At 34.8% G+C, this 13540-nt stretch overlaps 1 protein-coding gene across 2 annotated transcripts in view; it reads left to right on the plus strand.

Moving 5' to 3' along the window:
- Positions 1 to 13540, plus strand: part of LOC121411178 (galactosylceramide sulfotransferase-like) — a 36943-nt gene that overhangs the window by 15425 nt on the left and 7978 nt on the right. For both annotated transcript variants that reach the window (XM_041603741.1, XM_041603742.1), the window contains exon 2: positions 9851 to 9991. In XM_041603741.1, coding sequence (XP_041459675.1) covers positions 9980 to 9991 — 12 coding nt within the window. In that variant the 5' untranslated portion in view covers positions 9851 to 9979. The remainder of the gene's footprint in view (positions 1 to 9850; positions 9992 to 13540) is intronic.

A 13540-nucleotide genomic window follows, 5' to 3' on the forward strand; every position in this document is an offset into this window, starting at 1 on the left:
GCAATCCAACTGATGATTCTTTAAAAAACATATAGAATATATCGTAATAAACTAACAAAATTGGTTCGATTCTCTTTTACTTCGGTGTGGTGTCCCTTAAGATTCCATTTTAAGCCCACTTTTATTTTTACTCTACATTAACGACATTATTAAATCTTCCTCTATTTTTTTGTTGTTTTATTCTCATCAAAGAGACCTTAATTCACTAAACAATATCGTAAATTGTGAAATTGATAAAATATCAAACTGGTTCAAAGCCAATAAGCTCTCCCTTGATACAAAGAAGACACATTCTATGTATTTCATACACCATTCCCATAACATTAACACACCGATTTACATTTTTATTGACGGCACCCCCCAAGAACAGAAAAACCAATCTTATTTTTTAGGTGTTATGATGGATGAATCTTTGACTTGGAATCTACATAATACACCATGTTACGATGCCCATTTCCCAAGGTATTGGGGTAATTTCCAAGTTAAAATTCACTCTAATATCCTGACAAAACTTTATTCTTGTTTACAATTCCTTAGTCCTCCCTTATACAGTACGTATCAAAAAAAAGTTTACACTTAGAAAAAATCCTGTAAAATTATATATTTGTAATATTCTGAAGATTTTTCCACATTTTAACATTGGTACAGATCTATTTAGGCAAATGACGACATAACTGTCGAAAAATATTTCCGCTTGAGTGAGCACCACTCACTTTTGAAAAGTTAGTGAAAAATGATTTGCGCAGAACTTTGAAATAGTTATACGAATAAAGGTAGACCTTAATCATGAAGAAAAAGTGGAATTTAGCTCGTAACATTGATTTCAAGATATATTTTACTTTTTTTAAACATGTTTCCTTGCGCAAAACACTTCGAAGAGTGGATCGCGCCCCACCCCACTTCCCCACACACTGAGGCCATCGTGATGATATTTGAGCTGTGATTTACATGAAATGGCTTAGGCTCGATTTCCATTTTCTTAATCATTGCCAAGCTTCGGAAAAGTGTGGAGATACAACTATCAAATGAAAAATGAAATGTAAACCTACTTTAAATGATAAAACTTTAGTGAAAAATGCTGGAGATGTCTGATATAAACTTTTGTTCAGATTCAGTTATGTCCTCAGATCCAGCTGGGACAAAAAGGGTAAAGTTTGTGCTTACTAAGTGTTGAAATTTCAATTTGGGTGGCAAAATTATTACTAAATGCTTGCATGTATCCGTTTTATTTCAATTGACTAAAAGAGCAAAGGAATAGTATGAGAAATGTTGTGCACGATAAGTTTGATTTCGCCCTTTCCCCTTGACACAGCCTGAAAACAAGCATTTCTGCGCAAACAGATTTCTGCGAGCTTTACAAAACTCGACAGTGCTCACTCAAGTGTAACATTCTGTCCAAACTTTTTATTTCATTGGATAGATGAGACCCAAACCCAAGATCATATGTGAAAAAATTACCCACATGCTGTATATTTTTTAATTCCCAGGGCTTTTTCAAAGTGTAAACTTTTTTTTGATACGCACTGTATAACATATTGTAATGTCGTCTGGGCAAATTATGGTTCTTTTAAACTCAATTCTAAACTCAATTCTAACATAAAAGAGCAATTCATATGTGTACAGGGTCACATTACTTGGCTCACTGACCCACTGTTTCATAAACTAAAAACCTTAAAAATCTTTGATATATATAAATACGATTCAAGTAGCTATAATGTTCAAATATTTTTGACTTTAACTTCCTCCGTCCTTTAATAATATGTTTACGTTTAACAGGTCTGTTCATTCCTACCCTACCTGAACCTCCATCTCACCAACCCCAAGGTATTAATTACCGGTAACTTACAAATCAATTCGACATTATGGTCCTGATATGTGGATCAACTTTCCAGACAATATTAAGTCATATTCAACAATATACTCATTGAAAGCTACTATCAAAAGAAAAACCATCGAATCATATGCATCCCCCTCATCAAGCAGTACTGCACCTGCACTGCACCCACTTGTTCAATAAACATGATAAAGAAAAACATTTAGGAACCATTTTATGAAGCTGCCATCATTTTCAAGCTTAACCGCTCACGATGGTGGTCTCCTGCATTCGTTTAAACTGACATTTTCTTTTAACTGAATAATGCTTCTTGTTGATATTTATTTTTCATTGCTTTATTATGACTATTGTTTTAATGTTTTGTAAAACTTGAATGTATCACCTTAGTAGATGTTATATTGCATATTTATCCTGAATGCAGAAGTAGGATAAAATCAATCGATCAATAAAAAAAAACTGAAAGGGGAGAGAAAACCAGACTATACAGCGTATCCCACAAAAAATGTTAATGGCATTCTTGATAGGTATAATATTTAAATTGCAACTTTATATTTTCATACACGTAAACTACAATTGATTACAAGTGAACGAAATTTTGTGTGATATGGTACAATTATCACAAAGATATAAACATATTTTTCATTACACATCAGGAAACCTTTGTGTAGTCAGGACAAGAATTGTCTGTCGAGCCCGCATCCACATGGCTGAACGTATACAGACTGCAGACATACGTGCGCCTTGACGGGCATCAAGTTGATGGCAGATCAGCTAGTCCATAATTAAGTACAGAAAAAAGAATTTTTCAACATATAAATTCTTATCAAAAGAATAAATGTATACAATGTAAATGCATGTTTGAATTAAAAGAAAAATGCCCGAACTTAATGCCCGAACTATTGTTTTAATATTTTGTAAAACTTAAATGTATCACCTTTGTAGATGTTATAGTGCATATTTATCCTGAATGCAGAAATAGAATAAAATCAATCGATCAATAAAAAAAATGAAAGGGGAGAGAAAACCAGACTATACAGCGTTTCCCACAAAAAATGTTAATGGCATTCTTGATAGGTATAATATTTAAATTGCAACTTTATATTTTTATACACGTAAACTACAATTGATTACAAGTGAACGAAATTTTGTGTGATATGGTACAATTATCACAAAGATATGAACATATTTTTCATTACACATCAGAAAACCTTTGTGTAGTCAGAACAAGAATTGTCTGTCGAGCCCGCATCCGTGCGCCTTGACGGGCATCAAGTTGATGGCAGATCAGCTAGTCCATAATTAAGTACAGAAAAAAAAGAATTTTTCGACATATAAATGCTTATCAAAAGAATAAATGTATAAAATGTTAATACATGTTTGAATTAAACAAAAAAAAAACTATTCAAAATGAAATAAGGATTTACATGTTGGCTTTGGACAGGGAAAATGCTTGAGCGGTACTTCGGAAAGCTCTCGAAGTTCAGCAATTTTTTTTTATGTACACTGGATTTTTCAGTCTTCAGACTGTTTCTCTGTTGTTTTTTCTTGACCTCAATAACTACACTTAGACGTTTGTACATGATTAATTGATCAACATATTACTTTTTGTGAATTATTTAATTCTTAGATTTTTCTTGGTACATTTTTTTATATTTTGATTTTTTTTCTCGATGTTTTATATTTGTATATTGTTCGTATTCATCATCAACATGATTGTATTGTTGTATTTACGTACACTGGATATTCCAGTCTTCAGACGATTTTTATGTTTTTTTCCATGACCTCAATAAATGCATTCGCCGCACCAGACTTATCACACAACACATACCTACCAAACCCTTCCTATCCTCCTTCCAAGCCCTGAGAAAAACCGGTTACACGGTCGAAAGCTTTGCATAATAAAGGAGTTGGACAATATTGCTAAGTCTTGCAGCCTCTCTCTTTTGTCAAACTCACACTTAAATATTCATATATATACACAGTGCGTCCCAGAAAAAACGAAACCGAGATTTAGTGATGATTTATCATAACTTATTCATAAATAAAATAGACAAATGACCTACCAACGTAAAGCTTAGAATCTCCTCTTCCATCTGATACTATTTAGATTATTCCTCATTCACGCATGAATGACCAAAAAAAAAATCAAAGAAAGGATTCCAAAAACCCATTTGGCGGGGGGTATCTAAATTAAAAAAAGTCACATGGCTAAAAGTTCAATATCTGCTCTTTTATTTGATACCTTAGTCACAAAAAATGGTCAAGAAATAAACAAGTTATCCCTCGAAACAATGCTTGTATTTCCATAATTTCATTAAATAAAAGTGTTTTCACCAGTTTCCCACAGAAGCTATCGAACGGTAACAAAAGGTTTAATGCATGGCTGATCGTCAACAAAACGGAGCGTCGAGTGAGTTTGAACGCCTGCCTGTAAAACCTCTTCATTTTATGAATTTACTGAATTTCAAGCCTTATTTCAATAACCAGAACTTTGTTATTCCTTGACCATTTTCTGTAATTGAGGTATCAAATTAAAGAGCAGATATTGAACTTTTTTAAAATGCGGTTTTCTTTTTAAAACCCTGATACGGCCCGCCAAGTGACTTTTTGGAATCCCCTTTTCAAATTGTTTTTGCTCATTCAGGCCTGAATGAGAAATAATCTAAGTAATTTCAGATGAAAGAGGAGATTCTAAGCTTTAAAATGGTAGGTCATTTGTCTATTGTATTTGTGATTAAGTTATGATAAATCATCGATAAATCTCGGTTTCGTTTTTTGTGGGACGCACAGTATATATAATATATTAATACTCTCTCCGCTCTCCATGACGAACTATATTTTAATATTTTGTAATACGATATTTATCACCCCGGTGCACTCTTTTTTATCAGATATGTTGTACATTTCCGAATATGCTGTTGATGTTTTTAATGTCAACAGTGCCGTGTTATCTCGTATAAAGATGTTGTGATAAATACATAAATGTTTGAACAATATGTTACCAGTTGTATGAAATATTTATTTCATCACGGTTGAGAAGTGATTATAAAGCTTAAGTCTCTTTTCTTCCGTCATCTCATATAACTTAGTAAATTACCAAAACTCACTTGACGAACGGTATTCGAACTTTAAAAAAGGAAAATCGCATGTCTCAAAATGTTCTTTATAATAATACCGGCCTAATCAAAGAAAATGATTAAGGAATAACAAACAGGACAAGGTTCTCTTTCTTAAAGAATGTTGCTAGCATTTCAATCATATAAAGTAAATAAAGACGTTTGAACGGTTAGCATTGCTGTGCATGCTGTGCGAGTTACATGCAATAACGTTCTGGCATAGTGCAGGAGGAGCCTGTCGAATATACCCGCCCCTGTCCGTGCTTTTTTTCATCCCCAATGTGGCAAAATGGCATACTGTATAGTAAAACCACATTTATTTTCTTGAAACCACTTGTAGAGAGTAGGCTTTTTCTATCAGCTATACATCTAAAGAAGTGCTGGCACATCGAAGCCTACCCATCTCTGGGGGCTACCAAAGTCATCCCATCCCCTTTTGCCTATTAATTGGAAAATTCGCCATGTTGGTGTCCAAACTGAGGCAAAAAGGCGTTTCTTTAAACAACTTGAAGAGGAAAGAGTAAGCTTTTTTCCTATCAACTACTTCTAAAGAAGTGCTGGCACATCATTAAAGCCTATCCACCTTTGGGGGCTGCCGGTGTCACCCTACCCCTTTTTACCAGTTTTGCTTATTTATTGGAAAATTCGCCATATTTGAGTACCAATTGAGGCAAAGTGCGTGTTTGTTATATAGTAAAGCCACTTTCAATGTATTCAAACAACTTGGAGAAGAAAGAGGGGGGGGGGGGGGATAGGCTACGATTTCCCAGCACTTCCTCTCCAAGTGGTTTTAGAAAAGTAAAAGTGACTTTGCTATATAGCAGAAACGCCTTTTGCCTCAATTGGGGCTCCAAAATGGTGAATTTTCCAATAAATCGGCAAAAAAAGGTGGGGTGACTTCGACAGCCCCAAAATGTGGGTAGGCTTTGAAGTTCCAGCAATTTTTATATGTAGCTGAAAGAGAAAAAAGCCTATTATTTCCTCTATTATATATAAGTGTCCCCCCTACCCAAAATAGTAGGGGGGACACAATATCAAATGTCCCCCTACTATTTTGGGTCTTTGGTGATGCTATGAAATATATCACTCAAAATGGGAATAAAACGTGCGTTTTTGGACGAGATGACCTTTTTTTTTTACTTGTCAAATATATTTTCGTCGAAATGACCTTAAATTTGGGGTGATAAATTTTATTACTATTATTTTTATTTTTTTGCTGTAAAAATTCACAGTCCCTTGTCCCCCCTACCTTTTGGGAGAGATTTCCGCCCCTGGTGTCTTTCATAGTAAAGGGTTACGTGTTCATGCTTATTACTATATACTTACATACTAATCATTGAATGATAATAGAACTCATAATTACTTGTATGAGCGATTGACAGTAAAGGGAGAATTGATCGACATTTGTATCATAGAGAATGAAAAATCTATAGTCAGTCGCTTGAAAGGCCTTGGTTTTACCCTTCTTCCGTAGCCTGCAATGAAGATCATATTAGTTCTCCATGCTGTTCCCAGACCTATAATTCTACGTGCAGGAGTTGATTTTGACTTGTCAGTTCCGTCTCCAGGTGTTTTGACTTGGATCAATCCTGCGCAGCTCCGGGATCTATCATTCAAATCGATTCAATTCATTTATTCAATTCCAATAAAACTTACACATATCATATAATTGCGTAAAAAAACTTGAGCAGTGAAAAATTCAAAATATAGTATTGAAATATGAGATACAATATAGAAAGAACACATCATTATTGGAATAGGGTAGTCATAAAAAACCAAAAGGAATTGTCTGGATAACCACCCTTGATAACATAGTATAGAATTAGATTAATTCAATTTATAAATCATATTTAAGTAAAGAAAATTTATGAATAGGTAATGGGCATATAATTGTATAATGAAAACAAAACAGAAGCGAAAGATCTTTTAGAGTTGATTTGGATAATTGAGTTCCGCTTCCAGGCGTGTTGGCCTGGATCCTGCAGCTACAATGATCTATCGTAACTTCTGCATTAGTTAATTTGGACCTGTTAGTTCCGATTCCAAGTGTTTTGACCTGGATCAATCCTGCAGCTCTGGGATCTATCATGACGTAAATAATCTTGACAGGGTTTATTTAGACCTGTCAGTTACATCTCGAGGAATGTTGGCCTGGACCCTGCAGCTATCACGACTCAATCCTGCAGAACTTCATTTGGACCAGTCTGTTCTGTTTCCAGGTGTTTTGACCTGGATTAGGCCTGCAGATCCAGGATTTATCATCACGTCAAAGATCTCACAGTAGTTGATTTGGACCAGTCAGTTCTGTTTAAGGCGTGAGCAGAGGCGTCGATCCTGGGGGGGGGGGGGGGCAGGGGGGGGGGGCGATCGCCCCACCAGTGAAAATATTGGGGGGGGGGGCAAACATATCATTTCCCGCCCCCAATAATTCCGGATATGGCAAAAAAAACACAAGATTGTAAGGTTCAGCAAGCGGCGAAAATGAGATACACAACTCATTCTTTATTTAAAATCGTGCTCAAAATGCCCGCTTTTCTGATTGGAATATAAAAATTTTCAGCTCGCGCTTCGCGCTCGCATCATTTCTGTAGCAAAAACCCATACTTCTCATGATTAAATAGGTGAATGCAAATGTCCCGTTTTCACTTTAAAGCCTCATAAGAACTCCTGCTTTGATTTGCATTCATCTTTTCTTGGATATATATCTTGTTCTTTATCAAAAACGTCCATTAAACTGTCATTCTTTTCAAATCTAAAAATCAAAATTTTCAGCTCGCGCTTCGCGCTCGCATCTATTCTTCTTTTAGATACCAATCTTAATCATTGGTACCAAAAATGCTTAGAATATCAAGCTTTCAGGTCAGAATATAAAGAAATTTTTAGCTCACTCTCGGTACTCGTACTATCTGTGTAGTGAGATATGTATCCTCATGAGTTATTACAAACAGTTCTAAACAGGCGCGCTTTCCCTGCCAGTATGCTAAAAAAAAATCAGCTCGCGCTTCGCGCTCGCATTAATTTGTTGGTGAGATACGTGTCTGTGTCTCATGAGTCATATCTATCTATCTATCTATATATATATATATATATATATATATATGTATATATATATATGTGTGTGTGTGTGTATGTGGGTGTCTTGTACGATCCAGCGCCTTTCGAACGTTAATGATTTTGCCCCCCCAATCTGAAAAATGGATCGACGCCCCTGGGCGTGAGAGCCGGGATCTTGCAGCTCCATGATCTATCATGACTTGAAAGCTTTCGCAGAAGATGATTTTGACCTGTCAGTTCCGATTGCAGATGTTTTGACTGGGATCCTGCATGTAGCTTCAAGATCTATCATGATTTTATGACTATGCACAGCTTACTTTGTAACATACATGTGAAGCACTTGTAATATCAGTTTGGCTTGACGTGATACATAGCCTGGATAGGCCTACTCGGTAACAGAACAGTAGCATTAGTATAGTAGCATTATATTCTTCTTCCTTCTATTATGTCTCCGATACATCTTGGCATGTTCAAATCACATAGAAATGATTCGGCAATCGCCGTTAGTGTTAACTGTGTTTAAGCAAATAAAGACTTTAAACTGTCATGAAGCATATAAATGTATTCGTTGATAAAAACTCTATCGTGTCGATCGCTAACATTATGCATCAGTTGCCGATGTTAATAATAGAACAGGTATATAACAATGCACATGCAAAATTTTGAAGAAAAAAACATGGCAATTTGGGCAAAAATTCTCATTTTCACACAAATACTACCACCCGGACTGTCCATAAAACGATTGCAATCAAGTTTTACTATCAAAATCATAGTGAAAAGCAAATTCACTTAAGATTTTCCCGTCACCTTGGTAAAAAAATATGAAATTTTTTTATTTGTAATGAAAAAAAAATCCTAGATGGCCTTCAAATTAGCGGATTTGAAACCCATGGGACACGCATTGGCAAAGGGACCATCAAGATTCATTAAATAGGCACTTTAGGCAATACCAAAAAAGTTTATTAAACATTTTTCTCTGATAGTACACAGGAAACCCCATTTCCGACTTGAATACTTAACTTTGCCAGAATGTAAGTCCAGTTGTTCGTGTTTAGCATGTTTAGAGAATGTTTGCCCACGGGTGCCATTTCCATAATTATGACATTATAAATACTAATGAAAGCGTGGCAACAACAACTACAGCTAATTTCCACATTCAAGTATGACGGCGCCACGAAGGCACGTTAATACATCAGTCACTTTTCCCCTACGCCGGCCGCATGGTGAGTCGAAAATAGTCATTCTTTCATTTGTTTGTAGGAGATACAGGTGGTTAGAATAAAAATGAATAAAACGGCTGTTTTCTACTCGCCGTACGGCCGCCGTTGGTGTATTACTTTTGGAAGAGCAAACCAAAATTAAAAGGATAAGTGATGAGAAAAATTACGCATTCAAATAAAACATCACAAAAGAGATTAAAAAAAACGCCCAGAAACACAGAGCAAGGCAAAATACCAGGCAACATATATGGCGGCGCCCTGTATAAATAAATGAATGATTTAATAATTAACATTAAAATAATTATAAATCTTGTTTAGGATTAACAGTCGTTAGAGGATCTTTCACAAGACAAAGATCAATTATGAACAAAACATTGAATTGAATTACATTTTATTTTCTCCTCTATGTGTTTTATTTCATGTTAAAGACCCCGACCGGACCCCAAAATACTATATACCATGGAAAAGATTTTAAAAGACAACAAACAATGCTAGGCATATACATTTTGGGTCCCGTCTGGGTCTCTCAAATGATTATCATTATCACATCATAATGTTTATTTCGATTTAGGTAATGGCAAAAAAGGATTTTTTTTCACATGAGTGTCTACATTTTCCGTTCTCAGTTATACAGGCACGCACTGCAATGCACAACGGGGGATATCCCTGAAACCAAGAGGAACATTTCAAGAGGATTAGACTATTAGACTGATAAATATTTGCCAGAATCAGTGAGGGCTGATTGGACTTTGATAATGGCCCAAAAGGTATTTATATATTAGATCTGCATGGGGCTCCTTCTTACAAAGAGTTGCGATTGATCGGATCAATCGCAACTATGGCTGGCCAGCAACGTCAACATGTATTATGCATGTTTGTTCAAAATATTTTCTCGCTATGATGTATATTCATGCATTAATTCTTAAAAAATTACTGTGCTTCTCTTTGTTCAAAAAAGACGTGCAAATTTCCTGTAGAATTTTGTATGACTCTGATGGATTTCCATAGAGTTACGATTGATTGGATCAATTGTAGCTCTTTGTAAGACGGGCCCCGGGTCTGCTACAGATTTTTACTGTCTGCGTATGATCATAGCAGTATGATTTGTTTACTTACCCTTAGAAATATTTTGCATGCTGGAAATCTTACATAAGACATGTAAGATGGACATTATACTATTATTTGAAGGTCAAGTTCAAACAAAACTATGTCCTGAATCAAAGGAGAATTATCAATCAAGTAGGTGTAGATCGCTGAAATATCCAATGGCAAATCATTGTCACAACACATGCTGACAAGGCAGTTATTATGTACATCGTGAGTAGTATGCAAATGAAGGAGCCAAAATTGTCTCACAATCAATATCTTTTTGTGTTTTATAACTTCAAATACAATTAAGGTTTTCTTATATGATATAAAACTTGGTTTGATTCCTAAATAAACTTGAAAAATCATGATTACCGTAAATCAATGTAAATTAGTGAAGAATAAAAAACAAAAGATATTCATATTTCATGAATAATGGCTTCCAACAACAAGAGGCGTGTGGTGGAACCTTATACCGTGTTTACACTTAATCGGCAGTTGAATTGTACCAACGTGTAAACGCAAACCAAAAGCCGATTCTGCGTCGGCTTTTGGTTCTGAACCAAAAGCCGATCAAGTGTAAACACGGTGTTAGTTTTACATTATCTAGAAGCGCGTATTAGGAGCTAGGCGCATGGCACGCGACGTATCACCTGGAAGTGAAATTTCAAGGGACTAAAAAAAGCTGAAAAGTGATAAAATGTGGGAAAAAGGACAATAGACTAAAATGTTCATCTGCATGATGATCAACCAAAAAAAACACATTTTTTTAGAAGGGTACAATTGCGTCTCTCGCCAAGGAGTCCGATATAGAGTTGGAAGGGGCGTAATTTTAGCATCTGTCACAAGAGTCGATTTTTCAAATTTTCCAAGATAGATATTTTTTTCAACATCGAAATAGTCAGCTTGCCCAACTGGTTTCAATCTAAATGCTATAAAACGGGAACAACATTTCATTCTCTACAGACAACGGGTTCCCTGCTGTTGGGACACGTACTGTAGGGGCAGTGTGCAAAACTTTAATATGTTTTTCCGAAAAAAATATGTAGTATATAATTGGAAGGGAAGCCCATTCTTCTAGTGTCACTCGGTTCTGGCATGAATGAACATGATCGTACAGCAAACCAAGAAGCTAAAATAATTAAATGAGTATAATTTTCTTATCCACATAATTTTCACATTCTTTTTATCCGAGTGAAATCTACTTCAGTATTTTGATTTAGATGGTTTCATTTTGGAGATTGATTTCAAGGGGCTTTGATTTTTTTTTATCATAAATTCACATCTTGAAAATTAATACTTTGTACTGCATGTCCCATTACTTTGATCTTTACAATCCTTTAAATTCCTCTGATAAAGCGAAGGATATACATCCCGTCGCTGACGGATGGCAATAAGCGTCTTTTCAGGCTTCCTGTGTCAACCAAATGTTATCGAAATCAAATTATTTAAATTGATAATTTACAAAAGTAGATAACAAAGGAACAGTGAACTGGATGAAGATGTACCACGTATATTTCCGGCATTTTATCAGCACCTCATTATCAACATGCATGTATTTGTATGTTAGGCCTTTGAATCTTTTACGTTTTATTTTTGTGAGATAGGTCTGAACATGCCAAGTACTTGTATTACCTTTGTTCATCCTTTTTACATTTTGTCAAAAAAAGACTACATTAAAAAAAATTCCGTCAAACGTGAATAGTACCGTTTTGTCTAGACATGTTCGTAATTATTGCCCCACAATAGCAAACTCATAAACCATCTCCTGACGTCTGATATTTTTTTTCGCTAATATTTGTATCCATCATCTCACAATGACATTATAATTTCTTGATTTGTTATTGATTGAATAACTGAGTTTGTGATTGAAGGATTCTTAAACATTGATAATAATTCGGCCTGCCCACTATGGTAATTTTTGATAAACATTTTTCTTTATATCTATCTCTCTAATCAACCTATTTTATTCCCCTAAAATTCCATCAATACAGATCATTTACGTAACACTCAACATGACTTTGTATAGGAATTTTGGTCCAAGAACTGCTATGTACAGGATATGTCTTGACATATTTATGGTTCAGAAACAATCACTCATTTTCTTGTAAATGTAAATGTTATGCATACTCATTTACTTTAACTGACATGGCATTATTCACAGAATACCGTGTAACGTAATTAATCGTGTCATTATACCCATAACGACATGCCACAAATCCCACAATCCATCCATGTATCACAAAATTTAAAGGAGAATGAGAACCATGCATGGAAACAAGTTATCCTGTGTGAAAATAGAAAAAAAATCAAAGAAATAAATGAATGAAAGTTTTAAAAAATGAACAAATAAGTCTCGAGCATTTACATGTTTAGATTACTAATTATGTGGACACCCCTCCCATTGGCAATGCGACCAACCGTAGCAAGGTCAATACCAGTCTTCATCAAGCTTTCAGGCACAAGCCCTTCATCAGAATTTAAACCAATACATAAAATACAAAATATAGGCCTACTAATAACAATGATAAATACAATACAATGGAATATATAGCGGATATTATAGTCCTTTGATAATAACCAGTTATCCATATAATGTAATGGTGAGTCAATTTATTACTATTATCATTTTGATTATCATTTATTCATAACTAACAGAAATTCTTATGTAAAAATCACAGAATTTATCTTGTAAATCATATTTTTTTAGGAATACCTGCTTAATCAATTTACAAATAGCCTTTTCAAACAGTCACTGATGTAATATTATTTTGGTTCATGTAGGAACTCTTGAAAAATACTACAAAGTAAATTGCAAATGACATGGGAGTTTTAATATGTCCAGGCGATAGCAAATGCAACTGGTGGAAAGGAAATAGTGTTTCCGGTCGTCGAAGGATCGGCATCCGGTTAGGAATTGTTCGGTTAGCGATCGCACCTGTTTTGAAGTAAACATATGATAATTACATGAAGGACGAATTATATTGCAAAATTAACAAAAAATACATGCATATATACATTGCCTTTTAGGTGATTAACATATCTTGCTCAATATGGAGCTTCAAATATCAATTTTTTAAGTCCAGATAAAAAACAAATTTCAGCTCGGAAATCGAACTTTCATTATTTTGTTTGATTTACAAATTGATTTTAAAAAGTGCTCTGTAAAAAGTTATGTTTTATGGTCTGAATATTAATATTTTCTGCTCGAGCCAAATTTAGATTTCTCA

The sequence above is a fragment of the Lytechinus variegatus genome, chromosome 3 (assembly GCF_018143015.1).
Source record: "Lytechinus variegatus isolate NC3 chromosome 3, Lvar_3.0, whole genome shotgun sequence".
Lineage (NCBI taxonomy): Eukaryota > Metazoa > Echinodermata > Echinoidea > Temnopleuroida > Toxopneustidae > Lytechinus > Lytechinus variegatus.